Here is a 26,735-nt window from a genome sequence, read left to right as displayed (position 1 = left end):
TGCCCCACTTCAATCCCTCAACAAAATGCAACTCTATCCCCAACATGATGTCAGCGTGACACGACACGTGGTTACTGGCCTTCGCCGCGGGCTACACATATCCGTGCCCCACTTCAATCCCTCAACAAAATGCAACTCTATCCCCAACATGATGTCAACGTGACGCGACACGTGGTTACTGGCCTTCGCCGTGGGCTACACATATCCGCGCCCCACTTCAATCCCTCGACGAAATGCAACTCTATCCCCGTCCCGTGAGATGCGATGCAGCAGTAAGTCAGGCTGTACATGATAGAGTGGTCGGCAATGACCATAAGCTGGCAACAGTATGCGAGGGTCATCTTCTAGGCCTGACCTAGCTGAAAAGACTGGTAGCCATGTTCTGCTAGTCTGTATCCTCTGTGTCCAGCGGCATCAACCTAGGGCCTGTTTGGATCATGGGGTTAGAGCTAGTTTGGGTTAGTTGGAGGTTTAAATAACCCAAAAGTATCCAAACAGGAAGGGTTAGAATGGGTTAGTTCCATCTAACCCAACTATCCCGGTGGAGAGGTGCTTATTTGAGTTAAAGTGGGTTAGAAAATAACTCTAACTCTAACTGTGTTAGAGTATCCAAACAAGGCCCTAGGGTGTTTATGCAAAATATTTTTCTACTTGGGTGTCCCTGGTGAGACCCGTATTGACGTGGCAATGGTCAACACGACACGCAAGCATGTCAAACATTCTTTAGGCTGTTTAAGACCAGAGATGATCCACTAACAAACTTATGAGACCCAAATTTACAGTTTTGAAGTTTTGAGACTAGCTTAACACACCTCAAATAGTTTTAGGACCTTTGGTGCATTTTACTCTTTCGTGAAAACTAGAAGGGTTGGGCGCGCTTTGCTGCGTCATTGGTGTTGCGGGTTTCTTAAAAAAAGTCACTCTGTTACAAAATATAATGTGTATTATTTTTTGAAAGTCAAACATTTTAAATTTGATCAAATTTGTAAAGAAATATATCAAAATCCATAATATCAAATTGGTAATTTTAGATTCATTATGAAATGAATTTTCATACTTATTTTGTTTAATATTGTGGATGTCGATATTTCTGCTGTGAACATGGTCAAAGTTAAAGAAATTTGACTCTCCAAAAAAACTAATACCCCTTATATTCTCAAACTTGTGGAATATTTAGTTTGGTGGGTCCGGGAGATGATAGAGTGTGTTTCATTTTTATTTATAATGCAGTGATTTGGTGGGTCTTTCGTGATGTGATACTGTGTTATGCGCTAGCCAGCCTATATTTATGTAGGGAAATATTTGTGTTGGTGGTTGTACTTACTATATTGGTGCAACAGTATCATATGGTGACACTTCTTTTTTTTAGGTGGTGGTAGGGTGCGCAAGATTGATGTTTTATAGGCCGGTTGCTGCTGATTGATTTGAAAAATCGTTGGTCCGGTTAAAATCGTAAACCAAATCCAAAATTGAATACCTCAATTAAATGAAAGAGCTTTAAAATTAGGGAACATAGTGAATTAAAATAAATGAATGGGAGGTCTTGATAAATTGTTGACCCGGTAAAAATCGGATGACCCAATTCTAAATTGAAAACCTCAATTAATTGTTAGGCCTTAAAATTTGGAAGCACAGTGTATAGTATAAAAACAATTGAATAAGAGAGCTTTGAAAAATTGTTGGCCTGATCAAAATCGGGTGATCTAATTTTAATTGAAGACCTCAATTGAATGTGGGCTTTTTAAAATAAGAAGGCTTAGGTTATAGTAGAGGAGGATATGGAGCCATGGAGGAGGATGATGATGAATGTACAGGCTATACTACCACCAAGTACTAGAAGTGGGCCGGTTCATGGTAAGAAAATAGAGCGTTGGACTGTGATGAAAATTGGGGGAAATGGAAAGTTTCCAAAGAGCGAGATCTGTGAGTTGTATTCGAGAAACATGGTCCTGCTCCTGCTCCCAGACGGAACAAAACCGGCCCATCAAGGCACAACTCACTAGAACCGTCCCGATCGACCATGGACGCCAACAGCGACAAACATTTACCTCAAAACCTTTCCATTCTGTGCAGCAGCCACCCCCCGTGACGGGAATCCAGCCAGTGGAACCCCATTGGCCGCGCCACTGCCAGGTCGGCGCCATCTGGCATCGGCCCGCCTCCCCCTATCACCTTATCGTCCCCGCTAACATAAATGGCGCCGCTCCTTCGCTTTCCCAAGCCTTTCCAAGAGAAGCTCACTGCCATCCGCACTATCTGATACACTCATTCATCGCTGCGTTGCTCGCCGGCTCAGATGGCTCTTCAGGCGGCCACTTCCTTCCTCCCGTCGGCCCTCTCCGCGCGCAAGGAGGTACCCTTAATTTCCTCACCTTCTCCGGCGAGTTCACGTCCGGTGCCAATCTTTGGTGCTGATTTCGTGGCTGTGTGGTCCGTGTGCAGGGAGCGGCCAAGGACTCGGCCTTCTTCGGCGTTCGTCTCGCCGATGGCCTCAAATTCGACACCACCTCCCTGGGCCTGCGCACCAAGGTGAGCTCAAATCTTTGCATTCGGGTCGATGCATGTGTGCACTCTGCCTAGCAAGTCGCTGCTTGTTGTTGCGTGGTATTATTTGGGGAATTGCAGCTGGTAACATAGTCGAGTGATGGAGTGCCGGATTTGTGATTAGTTAGCTGGGTGCTTGGGCTAGACTGTGGACCGTGCTCTGTTAGTCGCTGCTCGTTCTGACCGACATGCGCGTCACGAACCTACGCAGAGGGTGAACACGTCGTCAGTTGCCATCCGCGCGCAGGCCGCGGCGGTGTCCGCGCCGACCGCGACCCCGGCGTCGCCGTCCGGCAAGAAGACCGTCCGCACGGGCAACGCGGTCATCACGGGCGCGTCGTCGGGCCTCGGCCTCGCCACGGCCAAGGCCCTGGCGGAGTCAGGCAAGTGGCACGTCATCATGGCGTGCCGCGACTACCTCAAGACCGCGCGCGCGGCCAGGGCGGCCGGCATGCCCAAGGGCAGCTACACCATCGTGCACCTGGACCTGGCCTCCCTCGACAGCGTCCGCCAGTTCGTCAAGAACGTGCGCCAGCTCGACATGCCCATCGACGTCGTCGTCTGCAACGCCGCCGTGTACCAGCCCACCGCCAAGGAGCCTTCCTTCACCGCGGACGGCTTCGAGATGAGCGTCGGCGTCAACCACCTCGGCCACTTCCTCCTCGCCCGCGAGCTCCTCGAGGACCTCAAGGCCTCCGACTACCCCTCCAAGCGCCTCATCATCGTCGGCTCCATCACCGGTAATATGTACATGCGCGATCCTCTGTTTCTTTGTCGTCCTACTCGTCGTTGTTTCAGACTGTAACCTTCATTTCTGTGTGCAGGGAACACGAACACGCTCGCGGGGAACGTGCCGCCCAAGGCCAACCTCGGGGACCTGAGGGGCCTGGCGGCCGGGCTGAACGGCGTGGGCAGTGCTGCCATGATTGACGGCGCGGAGTTCGACGGCGCCAAGGCGTACAAGGACAGCAAGGTGTGCAATATGCTGACCATGCAGGAGTTCCACCGGCGGTACCACGAGGAGACCGGCGTGACCTTCGCGTCGCTCTACCCGGGGTGCATCGCCACCACGGGCCTCTTCCGTGAGCACGTCCCGTTGTTCCGCTTCCTCTTCCCGCCGTTCCAGAAGTACATCACCAAGGGGTACGTGTCCGAGGAGGAGGCCGGCAAGAGGCTGGCGCAGGTCGTCAGCGAGCCCAGCCTCACCAAGTCCGGCGTCTACTGGAGCTGGAACAAGAACTCGGCGTCCTTCGAGAACCAGCTCTCCGAGGAGGCCAGCGACACCGAGAAGGCCAGGAAGGTCTGGGAGCTCAGCGAGAAGCTCGTCGGACTCGCATGATCACCAAATGGCCGGCCCTCCGGCGAGGTCGCAAACCCTGATCGATCGTCATCCGCACCAAGTGGCGAAATTTTGTGCTTCTTTTCTCAAGCCAAAAAAAAGAAAAAATAATTGTAGGACACGTTTCGCACAAACTGCTAGATTAAGTACGTGGCGCGCCCGATTAAGTCCGAAGTGGTTACAGTTCGCAAGGAGTTTAAGCCTGTAAAACTAGTTCTTTTTCTTTGATTTGGTAATAGTGACAATAAAGTGTCTTGGGCGGCCAAATAGTGGAAGTACAGTTCGACTTTTTGAGTTTCATCCGGTAACTTCACCCCGTGAATTTTCTTTCAACGTTACATGTGTTTGTGCGCGCGCGTGGGCTGTGTGTTTTAGTTGAAATTGGATCCTTTCAAGAGATTAGACGCGCTCTTTGGGAATGCTGCAGTATCATTACAAGCATGGGGCAGAGAACGACCGGAAACATCAAGTTGCTCATGGCAGTGGCCACCTTCGTGATATGCAGATTCGACAAGGCACAGGAAGCCCGCATCCTCACGGATCAGGAGCTCTGGTTGTGTCGTACTCTTAAGCTTGCGTTGCTGGGCATGGCCTCGCTCGAGCGGACAATTGAGCGTCAGCGCTCAAGAATGAGATGGGTTAAGGAAGGAGATGCTAACACGAAGCTATTCCAAGCTTCCGCCAACGGCAGGAGAGTCAAGAACTTCATCCCGCTTTCCACAAAAACAGAAAAAAAGAAAAAAAAAAGAACTTCATCCCGCGAATCAAGGTGGGAGACGAGGTGCACACCGAGCAAGCCCGCATCGAGGCAGCTTCTCCTCATCTTTTGAGGAACTTTGAGTTTCATTCGACCCACTATCAACGTTACAATGTGTGTGCGCGCGCGTGTGGACTCTGTGTTTTAGTTGAAACGATTGCATTTTACTAGTGATTGAGGCCCGTCATTTTGGGCCTCTTGAAAGGAAGTTGAGCGCGTATTTTTTTCTCTTAAATGAAACAAAAAGTTCTCACTTTTCTTTTTTTTTAAAAAAAAAACTTTCTCGCAACACTTTAACATCACATCCATCTTAAACAGAAAAGGAAAAACCTAAAAAATCTCAAAAGCAAAAAAAAGTCTCACTTTCATCTTCCAAAAATAATCTAAAAAAACTTTTCTCAAAAGAAAAAAAATCTTAATTTCATCTTCCAAAAAATTAAAAAGTTTCTCGCCACGGCCAACCAGCATGCGCCATGTGGCCATGCTGGTTGGTCGCCCTTCTCCCGCACGTTAATGTGTTTAATTAGACAGCCTTCGAGGCCACTAACGTGCTAACGGATGCTCCAGCCAAGTTTTACAAAGCTTATTCAAGCAACTTTGCCTACTAAGTTATAGAGCGACTTTATTCGCCAAACATAGCACCCATCTAACTTTTAACTCAAAATCCTGTAGAAGTCCTTTCACCTCTTCAATAATGTGTCCATTTGTACAGCGATCTCAAGCACCCCTCCTTGCTCCCGTGGACACCTGTCTGAAAGTCAGAATCTAGGATGAGCTTCCGAGCTCCAATTTCTCTCGCAAGTTGAATAGCACGCCGGCACGCCATGAGTTTAGCAAGTTCCGGATCCGTGATGCAGGGAAAAAAGGGCATATTCTCCCTCTTGAAAAGCTCCATGATGGTCCCTAGAACCGCCCATCCACCGCCAAAATCAAGAGTCTTTGACATAGCACCCTCTGTGTTGGCCTTGACCCATCCTACCCCTGGAGGGCTCTATAGGTGTCAAAACCGGCGGATCTCGGGTAGGGGGTCCTGAACTGTGTATCCGAGGATCGATGGTAACAGGGGGAAACAAGGACACGATGTTTCCCAGGTTCGGACCCTCTTAATGGAGGCAATACCCTACTTTCTGCTAGATTGATCTTGATGAATATGAGGATTACAAGAGTTGATCTACCTCGAGATCGATGTGGCTAAACCCTAGAAGCCTAGCCTATGGTAATTGTGATTCTGCCTCTACGGACTAAACCCTCCGGTTTATATATGCACCGGAGGGGCCTAGGGTTGTACATAATCATCTTGCAGAGGAAGGAAACATTACACCCGAACTTTAAACTTGCCATTCTACACATATAGGAGTCCTATCCGGATACAGGAGATAATCTTCCGTAGTGATCTTCACGGCCCACCAGTCCGGCCCATAACGAGTAATCCGGCCACCCGAGGACCCCTTAATCTAGGACTCCCTCAGTAGCCCATGAACCAGTCTTCGACGACGATGAGTCCGGCGCACGTAGTATCTTCGGCATCGCAAGGCGGGTTCCTCCTTCCGAACATATGAAGTTTATTTCCTGGATAAAGGAACCATGTCCGGCTCTGCATGATTAGTACAACCCTTAGCCATGAAGGCAATGTGTCAAAACAAACACTGTGTCTTTACTGACAACTTTCCAGCGAAACGTCATGCTTGATCCTTTAATATTTTGAACCGTTTTCTTGACTCTGGTTTCGCATTTCGAGGCATAGCCTCTATTGGCACATCTTGTCGAAGCAGAGATCGTGCCCGCTTATCGTGGGATCCTCATTAATATGATTTGGGTAACCCAACCGCACCTTACGCACGATTACGGTGGGAACATACGAGTTTTACAGCTCGAGTGGGGGGACACTTGGTATTTACTGCCTATAAAAGGACATAGATCCCCTCTTTTACCTCAAGCTCTCCTCAAGCCCTTGCTGCCCAATCTCTTAGCTCCAGCGCCCACAGCTCCAGCGCCCGCAGCTCCCATCTCCTCCACCACCGCCTCCTTCTCCAGCAACGGCTGGATCTGGTTCCAAGGGCAAGTGGGAGGCCTCCACTATCAAGGAGAAGAACGTGAAGAGTCTCCGGAGCGCAGGCTACCTCGCCGACGACATAGGGCACCGGATTCCTGACGAGGATCAGTTGATCCCCGTCCCTGAGCCAGGTGAGAGGGTGGTATCCATCCCTCACTTTATTCGGGGGCTGGGGTTTCCGCTTCACCCCTTTGTTCAGGGTCTCTTATTCTTCTACGGGCTAGATTTCCATGACCTGGCCCCAAACTCTATCCTCCACATATCGGCTTTCATAGTCGTGTGTGAAGCTTTCCTCCGCGTCCCCCACACTTCGACTTATGGCTCAAGACCTTCAATCTGAAGCCGAAGGTGGTCGACGGGCAGCACGCGGACTGCGGGGGAGCTATGGTGAGCAAGCTCCCAAATGCAATCTGGACCAAAGGGGCCTTTGTGGATACCAACAAGATATGGCAGCAGGAGTGGTTCTACATCACCGAACCCCGCGATGCCAAGTGGGCATCCACGCTCGAATTTAGATCTGGACACCCATAGAGGCTCACCTCATGGACCACCAAGGGCCTTTATTGGGGGTCTCAGACAGAGGTGAAGACGCTCCAAAACCGCATCTCCAGCATGATGTCGAAGGGCACCCACCTCACCAACGTGATTCAGGTGATGCTCTTCCGTCGCACCCTTCCCTGCCAACTCCGGGCCTCCCACTTATGGGAGTTTTATCTGTAGGAGCCACGGAACTTGAAGCGCTTCTTCGGCACTACGCACGAAGACATATGGAAGCAACTTTTCAAGGCCCAGAAGGAATGGCCAGAGGAGACCGAAGACAAGGGCTTCGACAGCGTGACTTTGGCCTTAGAGGTAAGCACAATTTTGTCGAATACGTATCTTGTCCATATTTCAATTATGACAGGAATTAGAACTCTTATGTTCCATTCAGGCCTGGACGAAGAAAGCGGAGCGGATCAACTGTCTGACTCCGTTGCTCGAAAACCCAGCCACGCCCCAACTAACGGTGATGCTGGTTCTGGCGCCGTACAAGGCGCCGGAGAAGAAAGCCAAGAAGAAGGGCAAGGAGGTCAAGAGCGGCCTCCGCCCTAAGGGTCTTTCGGATACTGTGTCTGGAGAGACCGACGCCCACTCCTCCCATGACGAAGAGGAAGAGGAGGAGGAGGAAAGCGATTCCCCCCTCAAGGGAAAGGGGAGGGAGAGGGCGGCTCCCGAAGACGCGGGAAATGGGGTGCCCAGGAGGAAGCTGAACCTCCCGGGCAGCTCGGACTCGGAGTCCGAAGCTGATTTCCGAAAGCAACCCAGGAGCAAGCCCCTGGCCGAATCGTAAGTGTTCGGACTTTTGCTGTTATCTTCGGTCAGTTTGTTATCATTGCATAAGCAATTCTATTTGTTGTTTTGCAGTCCTCCCCTCACACTCCCCAGCACACCATTATCGCCAAGGAGCTCTCTGCCAACTGACATGGCGGAGAGTGACATGCCGCCACAGGCTCAATCGCCCATCATACCAGGGAACACCGAGGTGACTTCCCAGCGGGTGTCTCCTGCGCGAGGAGGTGGGAGTGGGGCGGACGAGAGGGTGCCCGAGGTCGACACCTCATCCACCGTCTGCCAAGGGGAAACAGTCCCTATGGCAACCGACGACGGAGAGCCCAAGCAATCCGAGCTCCCACTGAACACCGTTCCGGAGGCCAGCATGGCTCTGGAATCGGGAAGGCAGCCCCCTACGATAGGGGGAGGAGCATCAGCTCCAACGGCGTCCTCCATTAATCCGGAGGCGCCGAACACGCTGGAGCAAGCACTGCAAGGTGCTTCCATCATGGAGGAACACCGCACCCTGATGGGTGCGGTTATGGGAAAGATTCAGTCTGCCAAAAGTGGACCGAATGAAGCCTTCAACGGCATACTGACAGGCTTTGAGGTATGCGACGTAATACTCTAAAAGAACTTTACGTTTTATTTGTATAGGATAACAAACCTTTATACGGATAGTAGCCTCTGATGCTTTGTCTGATTCTAAAGAGAATCGGACAGAGCGTCCACGTAGTACCAGCTAATAGAACATATTGTACCATTTTTTGTACAGGCTTCCCTCATAGAGGCATCCGCCCAGGCCACAGAGGTTTCCAAGCTCAATCGGAAGCTTCAAATAGCTGACGCAGAGCTCGATCGTGTTAACAAGCGATTTGATGAAACGCAAGGTATGCAGACTTTCAAATAATTATTATGTCAAATGACTATGTGTTTGATTATAAGAGTACGAACTCATTGTGCGGTGTGATTATGTCACAATTGGCGCAGCTAAGGTCGAGACCCTCAAAGGCGCTCTTGCACAGGCCAAGAAGGAGGCCGAGATGAACAAAGCAGCCACTGACAAAGCGGTTGCCGAGCTAGAGGCCGAACATGTCTCCCGTCAACAACATGAGTCGTGGGTGGCCGAAGTCGAACAAGAGCTATGTGACGCCATCCGCAAATGCGAGGAGTGGGAGCAGAAGACTTTGGACCAAGCATCCGAACTCAATAAGGCTCTTGATGCCGCCAAGGAGGCGCGGAGTGAGTCTCGGAGTGCTCGCGAGGAGATCAAGCAGGCGTGGCTGGTAAGGCCTTTCTTCTACAGAGTATCTTTGGAGGTCGGAAGTATGTGTCGCTGACGCAATTGTGGAGTTCTCCAGGCACGTTTGCGGATCTCCCGAAGAGTATTGCCGCCGTCGCCGAATTCTTCCAAGCCCAGGAGGGGAATAGCACGGAGAAGCTGTTCTGGTCGCAATTCCTTGCGCCAGAACATCCAGTACCTCCGAACGACCAGTTGAAGCAGCTGGTCGAGCTGCACAACGTGGCGGGTGCAACCATGAAGGACTTGACAGTCCGGCTCTGGCCCGCCGAGACAATCCGAGTAGCTACTTTGGATTGGTGAAGTGATTCGTCGATGCGAGGCCGCGGGTCGACGCTGTGAAGCGTTCGACCTGTATAGAGGGTGCACGAATGGCCTTTTCCCGCGTCAAGATGCACTGGGGGAAGATGAAGGCCACCAAAGTGGCAACCGCCGGCCCGCCCGAGGGCAAGGATCATCGGAGGTCGCAGAGGTACTTCGATGACGTCCTAGAAGGAGCCCGTATTATAGAGGGCCAGTGCTCAAAGGACGCGGCCTTTGAGTATTTGTATTCAGATTGTAAAGACTATGCTTATGAACCGATATGTATATATTTTTGTGCCTTATGTTTCAAGTGACTTTTCCTCCTGTGTGGCTGTTTATTTTATATCTGAAAGTTTCCAGTCGTCGGCTTCAGCCCCCATGTAAATGCTATAGGGGTGTTCGGCATGACGCGTGACTACACTTTACCCAACGTCTTGGTCTTTAAAGGAGGTGTCCGCGAAGTGAACCAGGCAAACAAACTATGTGGCTTTATTTCTTTCACTTAGCCATAGGAGTTTGACTGTGGGGCTAAGTACTAGCCCCTTGTGCGTGTGCGGCTACCTGAATTACAGGCCTGCTCTACGCGGCTGGGTGAAGACCAGCCCCTCGGGTAACACGGAGTAGATCGCTAACGATCTATAGTATAATACTAAGTCGACGAATCGCCGACTAGTTCTCGCTTATCATGATAGTCAGTTTTTGGCTTTATCTACTGAGGTACTTGACCGGATGAACCATAAATACAATCACAATAGTTCTCCCTTTACTACCTTAGCCGAACAATACGGAACGTAAGGTGGTAAGCACAGGAGCCGGGCAACCCAAGTATAGACCCAAGACATGATTCGGAGCCGATGGATATAACGGTATATCCGGGACGCTGAACAGTTCCCTATAGGTGTTCGTACTTTGAAGTGTGCCAGGCGGGATACAACCCCTGGTATTACATCCAGATTTGAGGCACATGTGGCAATCTGAGGTAGGGAGAGAACGCAGATGGTAATAAAATAAACTTCAAACAAATTGGAACCAAACTGCTTCTTTTATATACTGTTTAATACGGCGAGCCGCATGGTTACAGATAATGCCAATAACATCTTGGGCATTTTACATGCCAAAGAAAAAGGGAAGAAAAGTGATAAAGGGAAAGGTTTACATAGAGCCTAAAATTAATGATTTAAAAATCTCGATGGAGGCCCTGCTGCACGTCTGCGCCGTTTCTCCTTTATAACACGTCCTTGAATGGGAGAGGTTTGATGGCCGCCTGTGAAAAAGGAAGGAGAACTCTGAAAAAGAATGCCCTGCACGACCATATATTGACACCAGGAAAAAATTGAAAGGAAGAAGAGGCGACGAATATCGTTTTATCCACAAAGGTGACACGTTTCCCTAACGGAACCATGAGGCTTTCTTGTGAGAATCTTATACCACAACCTCCCTCAAATGGGACAATATTTTTTACCCCAGCATGTTGATGTCATTCCATGATAGCATGCCAAGGTTCATGAATTTCAGACGGGTTTTCGATTTACTAGAATTACAAAAGCATGTACCTCAACATTTGCCAGAGAGCCACAGTGCCGTGGTGTTCGAAATTCATCCCCATTTCTTGCATGAGACATAATCATAAACCCATGGACACATATATGATTTTACAACCCATGTTGGTCATCGGAGCATGTGCATGTGCTTTAATTTTGAATTGTGCACCTAAAATGGCTAGAAAACCAATTTAATGTATAAAATTTCCAAACGAACCATGAATAATCCCATTTTTTACGACACACATATAGTTGCATGTTCACTGCAGATAAAAGGTCTAGCAATTCAAACACCATCCATTTCCACTGTGACCCCATTATGTAATTCAAATCAAGACGAAAAATCAAGTAGATCCCACACAGTTTATTATCACCAACCGTGTGAGATCTAGCATAAAATATCTTGGAGCACCATCGGATTATAGTACGCATACGGCTTACGCGAGCAGGTGCGACGGCTACAGTCCACAGCCCGCTCTGAATAAGGGACCGTGTCTGATGAAACTTTATGTGCTAGTTTTTTCATTGAAGCGATTCCAAATTTTCGGCTTCCGCTGAAATATCTACCTCCCCGCCCTCCCCCTTACCAAAAGCCACATTTCCCTTGTTTCCGCCTTCCTTTCCAAGTTCAAACCTTCACTCCTTGCTTGGAGCGCTGCCTCCTCGCCGACGACCCTCCTTCACGCTGCTCGGCCTCACCTATCCAGGCAGGTAAGCCACACCCGACCCCCATCCTCCTCCTCCTTCCACATCCCACATGCCCCAACCGTCGGCGCAAGCGCGACACCTTCCACCCAAATCACCGATCCCTCCACCAAATAAGCGCCGCCCTAAGCCATGGTGCATGCAGTATAGCCAGGATCTCAAGGAGCATTTGGCAGTGGAGAAGCAAATCGCGGCCGCACACGCGGATGAGGTCGCGATGGCTGCCATTTGTGCCGACCCCCAGATCTTGGAGGAGCACCTCGCCATCGAGGCCACCGTCAACACCTCGTGCGCCGACGCCGCGACGCGGTTGGCTGCTTTAAACGACAGTTAGTGGCGTTTTCTTGAGGCCACCATCGATGCCTTCGACGAAGACTACGATGTGTTTTCTCAGCGTGCACGTGCTTACCTCATCTCGAGAGCCAGCAGGTTGGTGCTTGGAGCGGCTCAAGCAATTCACCACTACGACGAGGGCACCCACGATGCGGAGGCCCCGCCCTCTTCCATCTCCAAGGAGCCAATCGTCATCGATATCTCCAACAATGAGGAGTAGCTTGTCTTATTACCTCACTATAAGGACCCATGTTCAGTTTGCTAGCTACTGCCTTTCCTTAACAAATTCTAGTGAATTGTGATATCTACTTTTACCATGCAATCTTCTGCTCTAGTGTATATATTCTATATGTCGTGCAATGTGGTGTCCAGTTAACTGTTTGGTTCAAATGTGATGTTCAATTCTTCAGGGTGCAATTTTCCAAGTTGTAAAGCATGTTTGGTTTGGTTAACTGTCTGATCTTCTATTAGGAGTGTTATATTGTGCAATGTGGTGCTCAGTTAAAGTTTGGTTCATTTGTTGTGGTGTTTAGTTAACTGTCTGGTTCAATTTTGCAATGCGATGTTCAATTGTTGTGGGTGCATTCTGTTATTGTATACCATGTGAGAAACAAATCGAATTTGGCCGTACTAAATACATGAGAAACAAATACAATTGCTATATTTCCAAGTTGTTAAGAATGCTTGGTTTGTTTAACTCTCTGATCTTCTATTAGGAGTATGTTATATTATGCAATGTGGTGCTCAGTTAACGTTTGGTTCATTTGTTGTGGTGTTTAGTTAACTGCTTGGTTCAATTCTGCAATGTGATGTTCAATTATTGTGGGTGCATTCTGTTATTGTATACCATGTGAGAAATAAATCGAATTTGGTTGTACTAAATACACGAGAAATAAATACAATTGCTATATTTCCAAGTTGTTAAGCATGTTTGGTTTGGTTAATTGTCTGATATTCTATTAGGAGTATGTTATATTGTGCAATGTGGTGCTCAGTTAACGTTTGGTTCATTTGTTGTGGTGTTTAGTTAACTGCACGTGCATGGTCCGTTGTCTAATAGCACATTATTATCCAATTGCAGGAACCATTCTAATATTTAGGTTTTTAACAATTTGGTCTTGCACATGTAGGTCCCGCTGTCAGAGGTTTTGACCCACTGTTCGACCCTTTTTGCATATGGGGAAATGAGTTGTCCATGAATATCAATCAAGTCAAGAAACTCAGAAAGATTGTTAGGATAAAGAAATTAGCGACAAAAAACAACAAGATCTTTGTCTACACAATGAAGAAGACATCAGTTCACTACAAGATGGTACTAACTATTATGCCTTGCCCTTTTTATTCATTTGCCCCATTTCCAATATAGAGAAGATATTTAGGCACATCCTTGTTTCAGGCCTTTCCAAAGCAGTTCACTGATGATTACCTCTCAAACCACCTCTATGGCCAGGAGGCGAGGAAGGTTTTCATACAAAACCCATGGTTCAATATTGAAGTTTTTCTGAAGAGGACGAAGGACGGATAGCCAATCATCCACAGGCACTGGCCTAAAGTTGCAAAGACCTTCAACATGAATGAAGGATCAATATTCGCCTTCCGCTTCAGCAGTTTTCCAGATGAGATGCATCTGTCTATATACCGTCTATGATGCTAATTTCGAAAGGTTCTACATGTTGCATGTGAAACTTGGTGCTGGTGCAGTTGTGTAATAGGGTAGGTGAGTGCTGAAGCTATATCATGTTGTACTCTGATGTATTTCAATTATGAAATCCTGCTTCCTTAATATGGAAATGAAATATATTATGTGCTTAATATGAATGTCAATTAGATTAATAAATGGATTATTAATAATAGGGAAATTAGCCTACTAATGGTGAATTAGCCTGCTAATTAGGTTTTGCTATTACAAAAGGTTATTGAGAAAACACTGTGGGCAATGACCTCAGGCAACGCACACAGTTTCTAGGAATAAACCGTGTTGGATCAATGAACAATCACACACGACCTTCTCTAGAAAACTGTTTGCGTTAGGCCACCATGCGCAAACGTTTACCACATAAAAACTGTGTGTGATGGACAACCTTTGCCACACAGTTTCTTCTACGCACCGTGTGTGATGCATTCAATAACGCAAACGATAAAATTGTTAATATCATGTGCAATGGCAACACTATCACAAACTATTTAACGGGGAAATTGTGTGTGATGTACCTGTGAACGGAAATGTTTTTCCTTGGAACGACTATGTGGGATGTACATACGAACAGAAACGTTTAGCGGGGACTGACTGTGTGGGATGTACTTGTGACCGAAAACAATTTCGCGGGTATAATTGTATTTTTAGCTCTACTATACGTATTTCAGTATTTAAGCAATCACCGGTCGCACACGACCTCAATTTGCCGAGCGTGTATGCCAGGAGGGCATATCCCCGACGGTTTCTGGGTCGTGTGGGAAGGACCCCCTATCCCCGTCACTCACTAGGCGACGGTTCCAAATGCCGTCGCGGAAAGGGCTCAAAAACCGTTTATATAGCACCGGCGCGTACCAGTGAAGGGTGATGCTAAGATATGGTTTAATTCTCTTGCTCCTAGTTTGTGCGTAGTCCCCCAGGATATGATATATTACTTCTTTGAAATATATTTTCCTGCTCATAAGAAACAAGTTGCTTTACAGAGAATATTTAAGTTTGTGCAAATTGAAGAAGAGAGTCTCCCACAAGCTTGGGGGAGGCTTCTCCAATTACTTAATGCTTTGCCTGATCATCCTCTCAAGAAAAATGAAGTACTTGATATCCTTTATAATGGACTAACCGATGCTTCTAGGGACCACCTAGATAGTTGTGCTAGTTGTGTTTTTGGGGAACGAACTATTGAACAAGCTGAAGTACTATTGAATAATATATTGAGTAATGATAATGATTGGATTCTTCTTGAACCACCTCCTAAGCCAACTCCGAAGAAGAGAGGTATTCTATTTCTCAGTCCTGAAGATACGCAATAGGCAAAGAAATCTATGCAAGAAAAATGTATTAAAGCTGAAGACGTTATGAATTTACCGCCTATTGAAGAAATACATGGTCTTAATAGTCCGACACAGGTAGTAGACGTAAATTCTCTTTATAGATTTGATGAAGGTGATATTCCTTATACTAAATCTGCTAGTCAATGCTTGGATGAATTTGATAACTTTATTGTTAAACAAGAAAACTTCAATGCATATGTTAGTAGAGAGTTAAAACGAAATGCCTATATGCTTGAACACTTGAGTGACTATATGTGTAGACCTGTTAATGATCTCAAGTTTGTTAGTAAACATGCTTCCATGGTAAAAACTCAAGTAGAACAGGTTCTCAAGGCGCAAAATGATTTGCTCAATGAGATGAACAATAAAATGAATGTCCTGCTGTTAGAGTTATGACTAGAGGTGGTAAAATGACTCAGGAACCTTTGTTTCCTGAAGGCCATCCTAAGAGAATTGAGCAAGATTCTCAAAAAATTAATACTGATGCACCAAGTTCATCTAAGAAGAAAAAGAAAGATGATAGGACCTTCCATACTTCTAGTGAACCTGTTATAGACATACCTGAGAACCCAAATGATATTTCTATTTTAGATGCTGAGACACAATCTGGTAATGAACATGAACCTAGTAATAATGTTAATGATGATGCTCATGTTGATGCTCAACCTAGTAATGATAATGATGTGGAAATAGAACCTGCTGTTGATCTTGATAACCCACAACCTAAGAATAAAAGATATGATAAGACAAACTTCATTGCTAGGAAACATGGAAAAGAAAGAGAGCCATGGGTTCAGAAACCCATGCCCTTTCCTCCTAAACCACCCAAGAAAAAGGATGGTGAAGAATTTGAGTGCTTTGTTGAAATGCTTAGACCTGTCTTTTGCGCTTATGTTTGACTGATATTCTGAAAATGTCTCCTTATGCTAGGTATATGAAAGATATTGTTACTAATAAAAGAAAGATACCGAAAGCTGAAATTTCCACCATGCTTGCTAATTATACATTTAAGGGTGGAATACCAAAGAAACTAGGAGACCCTGGGATACCAACTATACCATGCTCCATTAAAAGAAACTATGTTAAAACTGCTTTATGTGATCTTGGGGCCGGTGTTAGTGTTATGCCTTTCTATTTGTATCGAATACTTGATTTGAATAAGTTGACACCAACTAAAATCTCTTTTCAAATGGCCGATAAATCAACTGCCATACCCATCGGTACTTGTGAGGATGTGCCTATCGTAGTTGCAAATGTTACTATCTTAACGGACTTTGTTATTCTTGATATACCTGAGGACGACAATATGTCGATCATCCTTGATAGACCCTTTTTGAATACTGCAGGGGCTGTTATTGATTGCAACAAGGGCAATTGTCGGTGTGAAAACCGGTGGATCTCGGGTAAGGGGTCCCGAACTGTGTGTCTAAGGCGGATGGTAATAGGAGGCAGGGGACACGATGTTTACCCAGGTTCGGGCCCTCTTGATGGAGGTAATACCCTACGTCCTGCTTGATTGATCTTGATGAGTATATGGGTTACAACAGTTGATCTACCACGAGATTTTAATGGCTAAACCCTAGATGTCTAGCCTATATGATTACGATTGCCTCTACGGACTAGACCCTCCAGTTTATATAGACACCGGAGGGGGCTAGGGCTTGTACATAGTCGGCTTACAGAGAAAGGAATCTTCATATCCGCACGCTAAGCCTGCCTTCCACGCCAAGGAGAGTCCCGTCCGGACACAGGGATAATCTTTCGTCTTGTATCTCCACGGCCCATTAGTCCGACACATATCACAAAGCTCGGACACCCGAGGACCCCATAATCCTGGAATCCCTTAGTAGCCCCTGAACCAGTCTTCAACGATGATGTGTCTGGCGCGCAGATTGTCTTCGGCATTGCAAGGCGGGTTCCTCCTCCGAACACTTCAAAGTAGTTGAGCACCAGCACTATATCCGGTTTTGTACAATAGTCACAATCCTCAAACATAAAGGTAAAATGCAGATAAGTTCCGTCTTCTGATGATTTCACGGATGAGATGCTACATCCAGCCGTTTTATTACTTTAGACTGTTTTTCGGCCTCCCGTTTTGTGGTTCGAGACGCAACCTTCGGCGACACGTCTTGTCAAAGCAGAGATCGTTCCCCCTTGTTACGAGATTCTCATGAATACGAGTTTTGGTAACCTAACTGTCACTACAAAAAAGAGACATCCGTGACATTTTGGGCCGAACGAATTTTTTTTCTGTCATACATATGACACTTCTATGACAATAATTGTGACAAAACCCGGTATCATCATAGATGTGGTGGGCCCCTAATTCTATGACAAAAAATCATGACAGAAAATGGGCTTTTCGTCCTGGGCGGGCCGAAGACGCAGCTGCATGACATTCTTTGGGCCGTCCATGACGGAAAAAACTGTGGTAGAAGCGAGGGGGAGGAAAATTTCGGGGAGTTCCCGGTTATGGTGGGAGGTCAGGGGCCGAGCGATGCGCGCTTCTCTCGTACACGTACGCGCGTGTGTGCGAGGCGTTGGCTCTAACTGAACCCGAGCGATTGCACTGCAGGCTATGCGTTACTGAACCCGAGCGATCGATCGATGGCTGTTAACTGGACCCGATCGAGCGATTCCTTCGCTACTGCTGCTAACTGAAGCCGATCGATGCTGCCTCTGGATGAACAGTGAGCGTTGCAGGGGGGGGGGTTGGATGAACAGTTCCCGGTGGGGGTGGATGAACAGGACCCCGTGGTGTTGCCTCTGGATGAACAGGACCCCGATCGATCGAGCCGGTTGGGGCTGGATGAACAGGACCCCGTGGAGGGCTGGATGAACAGGACCACCCCGTGGAGGGCAGGATGAACAGTAGACGGTGGAGGGCAGGATGAACAGTAGCCCGTGGAGGGGTGGCTGAACAGGAGCCCGTGGAGAGGGCTGGTTGAACAGTAGCCGGTGGAGTAGCGCGCGGTGGAGGCTGGATGAACAGGAGCCCGTGGATAAACAGTCGCAGGTGGAGGCTGGAGGACGTCGACAGTGGATGAACAGTAGCTCATGGAGGCTGGAGGGGATCGACAGTGGAGATGAACAGTATCCTGTGGAGTCCCATTTTGCGGTACGCCACACCCCTCCCGATGGACAGGACCCCCGTTTCGACCATAGCGCTCCAACACAAGTCCGTTTCCTCCGTTTTGCGGTACGCCACACCCCTCCCGATGAACTTGACCCCCGTTTCGACCGTAGGAGATCCGTTTCCTCCATTTTGCGGTATGTCAGACCCCTCCCGATCAACAGGATCCCGTTTCGAACGTGGCCGGTCGAACACAAGGCCGTTTCCTCCGTTCTGCGGTACACGAAGCCTCGTTTCCATCGCCTGTTCTGTCCAAGCCCTCCCGATGAACACGACGCATTGCGTTGCCTCCCCATGAACACGACGCATTCCGTTGCCTCTCCATGAACACGACGACGACGCTGTTTCTCCGTTCCGACCCAGACATGTACACAAGCCCTGGCCGTATGTATGCGCGAGTAGGCGTTCGAGACTCCGCCCGTATGTACACATACGTGGCCGTATTTTCTTTCTTGCACCCTGGCCGCCATACGTACATGTACATGCTACGTGCGCGCCTCTACTACGACACGTGCGCGCCTCTACATCCACCAGTATATATGTACGTACACGTTCGCGACCAGAATGACAACGCTACGTAAGCTTCGACTAGGTGGGTCCCGACTGTCAGGCACTTCCTTGCGTGCGAAGATGTAGCTGGTGGGTCCCAGCAGTCAGGGGCAAACATTTTTTTCACGAAATACGGTGGCCCGTCCGATGGGTCCCCTCTGTCAGGTGGAGGAATAATTATTTTGCACGTAATAAGGAGGCACTTCCTTGCTGCGGCCGTGGACCCAACTGTCAGCCTCTCCACGTACATTCCACGTCCGATGGAAGCCGTTCCTTGACCACGTTGACCACGCCGCGCCGAGAGCACCAGGGCGTTGGACGACGGAGAGGCCTAGGAAGGGGACGACGCGGAGCCGAGGAAGACGCGGCAGTGGATGCCCATGCGTAGAGGAGTACGAGGGTTCACTGGTTCGCTGCGGTGTGAGGCTGCCGTCGCCGCAGAATAACAGGGGGTGTGGATGAGTAGAGGGATGGCCTAGCCGGCGGTGGGAGTAGTAGGGGGCGGTGAGGCCTCTGCCACATCGCAGCCGGCCACGGGAGGCAGGAGCACGAGGCACGACCGGCGCTGGTTTGGGCGGCTGGAGCAAGAAGACCAGAGGTTGAAGAAGCACTACGGCCGTTGGATGGACATCGTACGGTCACTGGAGCTAGAATCATGCATATTGACTAAGTTGACAAAGCCCTTCGTCCCGTCAACTTAGTAGGCCCACAAGTCAGCCTCCCACCAAGGTGGGTCCTAGCTAGCAGGGGGTATTCATTTTTTGTGCGTAGTAAGGAGGCACTTCCGGTGGGTTCGAGCTGACAGCAGGGGGAACGTTTTTTCGCGAAATACGGTGGCCCGTCGTGTGGGTCCCAGCAGTCAGGGGCAAACATTTTTTTCGCGATATACTGGTGGGTGTCCGGTGGGTCCCTGCTGTCAGTTGGAGGAATAATTATTTTCTGCGTAATAAGGAGGCACTTCCTTGCGGCTGCCGTGGACCCAACTATCAGCCTCTCCACATACAGTATTCTTCCGATGGAATTCGGTCGTTGACCACATTGACCACGCTGCGCCGACAGCACCATGGCGGTGGACGACGCGGAGCCGGGGAAGACACGGCAGTGGATGCCCACGCAGAGAGGAGTATGAGGGTTCACTGGTTCGGCTGCGCTGCTGTCGCCGCAGAATAACAGGGGGTGTGGGTGAGTGGAGTGGAGGGATGGCCTGGCTAGTGGTGGGAGTAGTATGGGGGCGGTGAGGCCTCCGCGGCAGCACAGCCAACCACGGGAGGCAGGAGCAGGCGGCACGACTGGCGCTGCTTTGGGCGGTTGGAGCAAGAAGACCAGAGGTTGAAGAAGCACTACGACCGTTGGATGGACATCGTACGGTCAGTCGAGCTTGAATCATGCATATTGACTAAGTTGACAAAGCCCTTTGTCCCCGTCAACTTAGTAGGCCCACTATACTGGGTCCCAGCTAGCAGGGGGAGTATTCATTTTTTTTGCTTAATAAGGAGGCACTTCCTTGCGTGCGAAGATATAGCTGGTGGGTCTGAGCTGTCAGCGGCGGTAACGTTTTTTCGTGAAATACAGAGGCCGTTTCGGTGGGTCCCAGATGTCAGGTGGAGGAAATCATTATTTTGCGCGTAATAAGGAGACATTTCCTTGCGTGCGGCCGTGGACCCAGCTGTCAGCCTCTCCACGTACAGTCCACTTTAGATGCATGTCGGTCGTTGACCATGCTGACCACGCCATGCCGAGAGCACCAGGGCGGTGGACGACGGCGAGGCCTAGGAAGGGAACGACACAGAGGTAGTGAAGACCCGGCCGTTGTTTTTGTTTCCCACGCGGAGGGGAGTACGACTGTACGAGGGTTTACTGGTTCGTCTGCCGTCGCTGGAGAATAACAACAGGTGTGGGTGAGTAGAGGGATGGCTAGGCCAGCGATGGGAGTACGGTGGGGCGGTGAGGCCTGCGCGGCAGCATAACCGGCCGCGGGGAGGAGGGAGCAGGCAGTCCCGCCGGCGCTTGTTTGAGCAGCTGGAGCAGGAAGAGCAGAGATTGAAGAAGCGCTACGGCCATTGGATGGACATCCAACAGTATACATGCCATCTGTGGAAAGCATCAAATCCGTGGAAAACAACATACATCCCATCTGCCATTATTTCAAATAATTTACAGCCCATTTGCTAATTCTTACTGGTTTTTTTGGAGCCCATATTCTTTATGTTAGCATTACAGCCCATATTGTGGCCACAGTTAAAAAATTATACGAAAATTTGCATATGTCGGTGTGGTCTGAACTGTTTTTAATCCCGAAATTTCGAGTCACATTCAGACTGATTTAAAAAATAAATGTATATCAATATAAAATCCAATAAATTGTCCACGCATAAAAATCAATGCAATTTAAAATCTCGAAATGAAAAAAAAGATATTTGAAAATAATTGCCGGTTTGATGTGTTTTAAAAATGTACAACCCATTTCTCATTACTGATAGGCCATTTTCTCGGCCAGCCGAATGAAGCTCTCCTCGTCTTGAAAGATTTGCAGCCCAACAGGCCTGATAAAGCGACTTACTTGACAAATCACAAAAGAACTGAGCTAGCCATTTTCAGAAAGAAAAAAACTACTAGGCTGGTCTTTGGTAAACATAAAAGAAAAGGCTGTCTAGACATGCCAGAGTGTCCTGCACAGCCCAATTGACACCCTGCTTCCGTCTAAAAAACAAATTAGATAAATGCCACTCCAATTATGGCGATTCATAAAAATGCCACTGCAATTTCCAAACTTTGAAAAATGCCACTGCAATTTTTGCAAACTTTGAAAAATGCCACTCCAGACTTCGAAAAATGCCACTAGAAATGGCATGAAATGGCATTTTTCAAAGTTTGGAAATTGCAGTGGCATTTCTCGGATGCACCAGATTTGGAGTGGCATTTATCAAATTAACCCAAAACAAAAATAACTGGGCGAGCTGCTGGGTCCCTGGTGTCAGCCGCTCGTTGTGCAATTCTCTCGTTTATTGACTACATTGACAATGGCATGGGACCCAGATGTCAGAAATCCACTAGGAGGAGCCATTTTTTATTGGCTTGAAATAAGGAGGCACTTGCCTGCGTACTGCCATGACCTTGGCGGGTCCCTACTATCATCCTCTCCACGTACAATCATCTCCTGATTGTGTACGCGTCAACTTGCTAGGCCCACAAGTCAGCCTCTAAACCGTGGAGGACAAATACAACCCATTTAAAAAAATAATAGCCCATTCCATACGTTCAAACGGAAAGTTCAACATTCAGAGCAAAGTAACAGGTCTGATCCACATATAGAGTACTGAATTTCCACGTTGACAACCATCATAGCCAAGTTAACTATCTACTCCCACTAACACTCTAGTAGCATACAAGTACTAACTTACTCTTAGCTAACTAGACGATGTCGGTCGCCATCTGCTGTCCATGCTAAACGCCGGCACTGGCATCCTCCGCCTCGCCTCGGACTTGCCAGAGGTGCGATAGGGCGCGTTGCTCATGCACGTTGGCCCTTTCCATGCCGGCGTGGTCCACCGAAGCTTCGACTTCCAACCGGGAAACCCACTTGACGAGCTGGTAGTAAAAATCAGCGTCGTGAACGCGTGCGTGCCCGACAGCCTCCAGGGCTATTTGCCGGGCGCCGGCCTCCACGTAGTCGGCCCAGTTGCGGGCGCTCTGCTCGCGACTCAGAGCATCGGTGCGCTACTGCTCCATGTCTCGCTGGCGGCGCAAATCGGCGATACACTGCTCCTCCGCCAGGCGGTCGCGCTCCAACAACTCCTGCTCCTCCGCCATGCGGTCGCGCTCCAACAACTCCTCGATCTCTGCATTGCCATCTAAAGACAGATAGAATGCCTCCTCCCTCCGTCTGCCTTCCGGTGAAAACCCGAACACTAGTTCCGGCGGTGACCGCCTGCGGCGTCGCCTACCGCGGACGGGCGGGGGCATGGCAGACGTGGCGAGCGACGTCGGGCCAGTGGGGGCTTATGAGGATATGGCGAGTTGGGTCACGGTGGCACCTGAGAAGGCCGAGAAACAGTACTTATAGGCAGAAGGTAGCGCGACGGTCATCGGAATTCAATGCGTAATGGCTTAGCGCGCCAGCTTGCCGTGGAAAACTAGAGAAACTGAAATTATGACTATGCCGTCCCGTCCCGTCTGGGTCGCACGCCGGAATGGTGGTCAAACGAGTGCACTCAAATCATCTCCCTCCTTGTCAATAATGATTCCACGGATTTAAAGCGTATATTTTTTCGCATCAGTTAGCTGCCTTAATTACGACCGGCTGCATGCAGGCACTCAGAACCGCTCGCATGCAGTACGCGAAGCAGCATGCAACGAGTCGCAGCCGAGGGCACGCATGCAGCCACTTAAATCGCTGGAATTAATTAGGCTTAAACTTCTGCATGCCGTTAATTATTGCCATGCCTTGGTCTTGCTGCTTTGCTCACAGGACTAATAAATCCCGAACGGAGGGAGTACCTTGGTTGGTGAGAGGTTTGAATTAAGCCCTGCAAACCGGAAAGGAGGTACTAGTACGTGCGTGATCCGCTATTTATTCGTGTAGGATTGAGTAGGTTGTTTCTTGAATTGAGCCCTGCAAACCGGAAAGGAGGTAGTACGTGCGTGATCCGCTATTTATCCATGTAGGATCGATAGTGTAGCTTGTCAGTTTCTTCAGAGGTAGGCATTTTTATCCGTGTAGGATCGATAGTGTAGCCTGTCAATTTCTTCAGAGGTAGGCATTTTTATTCAAAAAACTGCCACTTTGCATCTTGCGTCGCAAATAAAACTGCCAGGAACGCATTTGTAGGCTAGCTAGTGATCGATCAGTAACTTGTAAACACCGAGCAAACAGAAATAAGTAACTGTTAATGCATCTCAATGATTCACAGATCATATACAAATATGTAGCTCCAAAAGCAAAGATCAACCACTTTGGATCTTGCGTCGCAACTAAAACTAACTAGTACGATTCCCATACATAAGATCAACATGTTAATGCATCTCAATGATTCACAGATCATATACAAATATGTAGCTCCAAAAGCAAAGATCTAGAAAAACATCTGTTCTTCCTACTAACATGGATGCTTCTCTTGGCCAACATTCAATACAGGCTGAAAGACAAATTTGTTTGTGAAGTCTACAATTCCTCTTGCAAATGTAAGTGGTTTCACCAACAGCTGGAACCATGAGAATGAACCACACATGATGGAGGAACATCTACTGCAATATGATTTGGTCTTCTCTCGATCACACGGCGAGACTATTTTCGGAATACAAACTTTAACTTAGGCAAAATGATGCCCTTTGTATAATCAGACCAAAGCAATGAAGCACCTAGTGTTGGCCAATAAATAGTACAGTACTACTTTTCTGCAGTCCATGAAGTGACTATCCAGTCTTTCTGTGTCTATTTTCAAATGGCACTGCATGCAGTGACTATACTATTCTCTTGTGCAGTTCAACCAAAATTGCGGGCACTTTTTTTGTTTGCCAAATAGCAACGGACAAACATCTCTGTCTGCACAAATATCAAGCAGCTAGTAAACATATACCACACCTTGTATTTTCGGTTTAAACATGTCTCTTCCGCTTAGCATTTGTCATGTTCTGCACTGGACAATTTGATACAGTTATGTTTTGCCCTGGACAATTTCATACTGAATTGATTTGCTGGTTCAGAGCAGAAATATAGCGCCTATTCTTCATTAGACCAAGGATATCCATGTTCGTAGTGATGGAAGAGGTGAAATCGATACAACCGAAATTGAGCATCCAATCATTGAATCCTGTCCCGCACCTCCAATGTAGGTCCACCCTGCCAATAAATTCACATGCAAACCACTAGTATTACTATCTAATGATAGTACAAAAATAGTAGCAAGATAGTAGCAAACCATGTAACTTCGTAATGAACAGCTCATAGTGCCACCAATTGGATATAAAGGTTTGGAAAAAAACATGCTCCTAATGTTGAACCAGTTGGACTTTTTGTGCAGTTCCACTAAAATCGAGCATCCCTGTTTGCATAGATATTGAAAGTATGATTACTCTAAAAGTGGCACTAGTTGAAGCATAGACTCACAAATATAAGCATTCCAATTTCTTAATGGGAAAAGGTAGCAAGACTGTTTCTAACCACCTGTTTGAAGGAATAAATAAAGCAACATCGGCTGATGTCAGGAAGGCATACATAGTTTTTTCTGGAAAAGTGAGCCATTCCTGACCTTTCCTCTTATTTTAAGCAAATTTTGTGCAGTTCTACTAAAATAAAATTCCATCAACGCCTTGACAATTCAGTGACACTGTACAAAAGGAAATGACTTAACATTACATCATGATGTCAGGTATGTAGTCGACAGGCATTAGAGACAAACATACAGACCTCCTCAAGAGAACAGCCAGAGGAGGTGCCCACTCTTGACCTTTCCTCTTGTCTTCATAATTGTCTGTGCAGTTTAACCAAAATAAAATGACATCAGCGCCTTGGCATTTTGGTGACACTGTAAAAAAAAATTAACTTATCTCATGAAAGTGAGGTATGTAATCTATAAGCATTAACAGTGCAAAAATCTGAAGGTAGTAACAAGTTTCATCGTTGGTATACTGGCTGTGCAATAGCATTAGAATGCCTTAGTAGAAAAATCTTTAATACATCCACAATCAACAGCTAACCCTGAAATAATCCAGTGACATTAAATGACACTGCTTAAATTTATGGGTGGCATTAGACTGAGAGCGGCATTAGTTAAATGTGGCATCACTTTAGCAGTAGCATTGCTTGACTTGACTGCTGGCGTTATACTAACAGCAAAAAAAGTGGCAATAAGAGCATGGGAGGCCCATTCGTACAATGGGCGCACCAGTACGATGTACCTCCACGGACGCAGAGTGGTGAGGGAGGTATGGTTGCCCAGAGCAACAAATATCCAGGCAGCATATGTGGATTACGTCCCATTTTTGTTCTCTTTAGCCACCTTTTTCCTATGCGAGGACAACAAACCGATCGACTTGGTCATTCTCTATTGCGTTGTCATGCCTTTCTACCCTTCTTCAACCAAGAGACACGAGACTCGTTCCTTAGCTACTGATTTTCCCCTTTTCAACCTAGACGCGGGTTCGATGCCTACTCTCTTGGACAGTACAGTCTCCCTTCCTTTCCTTATTCAACCCAGACATGGATTAGTCTGCATGAAGTAGGGTTTCCTTTAATAGTGCAAATTATGGTTTTCGTCTGCGTGGCCAGCAGAGCAGAGGATAGCAAATTGGGAAGATGGTGGAGTGGAAAAAGATCCACATGCAACGACGTGGCAGATGGGGCAATAGAACAAGGTTATGGTTCGAAAAGAGGTAGCATACTTGAGGGTTGGTGGGAAGTGGCTTTGCTCGTGGTCGTCGTCCTCTGCACACACTACGACAACAAGCTTGGGGACGGAGGCCATCCCGCGCGGGCGCTAGGTCTGAGAGGATGGCCTTGTCATCAGTGCGTGACCTCGCTCGCTGACGACGAGTGCGTCAACGCTGCACGTCCTTTTCTTCCCCGGCGGATCTGTGACCACCGGTGAGGAGGGAGAGAGGGCCCGTCTTTTTTAGATCTGGAGAGAGGGTGGTAGTGTGAGAAGCAAGTGGGTACCCCTTAGCAAGAAAGCACTCAAGCTCCAGCCTATATATCTTTTTTATACTACTAGTACTGGAGGTGGAGTAGTGGTAGAGTAGTTTATATTTTCTCCGCGTACAGTACCAGTTAGTCGTGCTTCAAAACTGATCAGCATGCCATTAAAAAATAAAGGTCGATAACTAATGCGGCACCTCGGGCCAACGC

At 47.9% G+C, this 26,735-nt stretch overlaps 1 protein-coding gene across 1 annotated transcript; it reads left to right on the top strand.

Moving 5' to 3' along the window:
* Nucleotides 1-2,193: 2,193 nt before the first annotated feature.
* LOC125508196 (protochlorophyllide reductase B, chloroplastic) lies at nt 2,194-4,183 on the top strand. Its single transcript, XM_048672806.2, has 4 exons — nt 2,194-2,353; nt 2,443-2,529; nt 2,756-3,284; nt 3,369-4,183. The coding sequence occupies exons 1-4, from the start codon at nt 2,297-2,299 to the stop codon at nt 3,881-3,883; spliced, it is 1,188 nt and encodes a 395-aa protein (XP_048528763.1). The 5' UTR covers nt 2,194-2,296; the 3' UTR covers nt 3,884-4,183.
* Nucleotides 4,184-26,735: the final 22,552 nt, after the last annotated feature.

The sequence above is a fragment of the Triticum urartu genome, chromosome 1A (assembly GCF_056163025.1).
Source record: "Triticum urartu cultivar PI428250 chromosome 1A, HENAU_Tu73, whole genome shotgun sequence".
Classification (NCBI taxonomy): domain Eukaryota; kingdom Viridiplantae; phylum Streptophyta; class Magnoliopsida; order Poales; family Poaceae; genus Triticum; species Triticum urartu.
The sequence above is the reverse complement of the archived record's forward strand: the minus strand, read 5'-3'. Positions and strand labels throughout refer to the sequence as shown.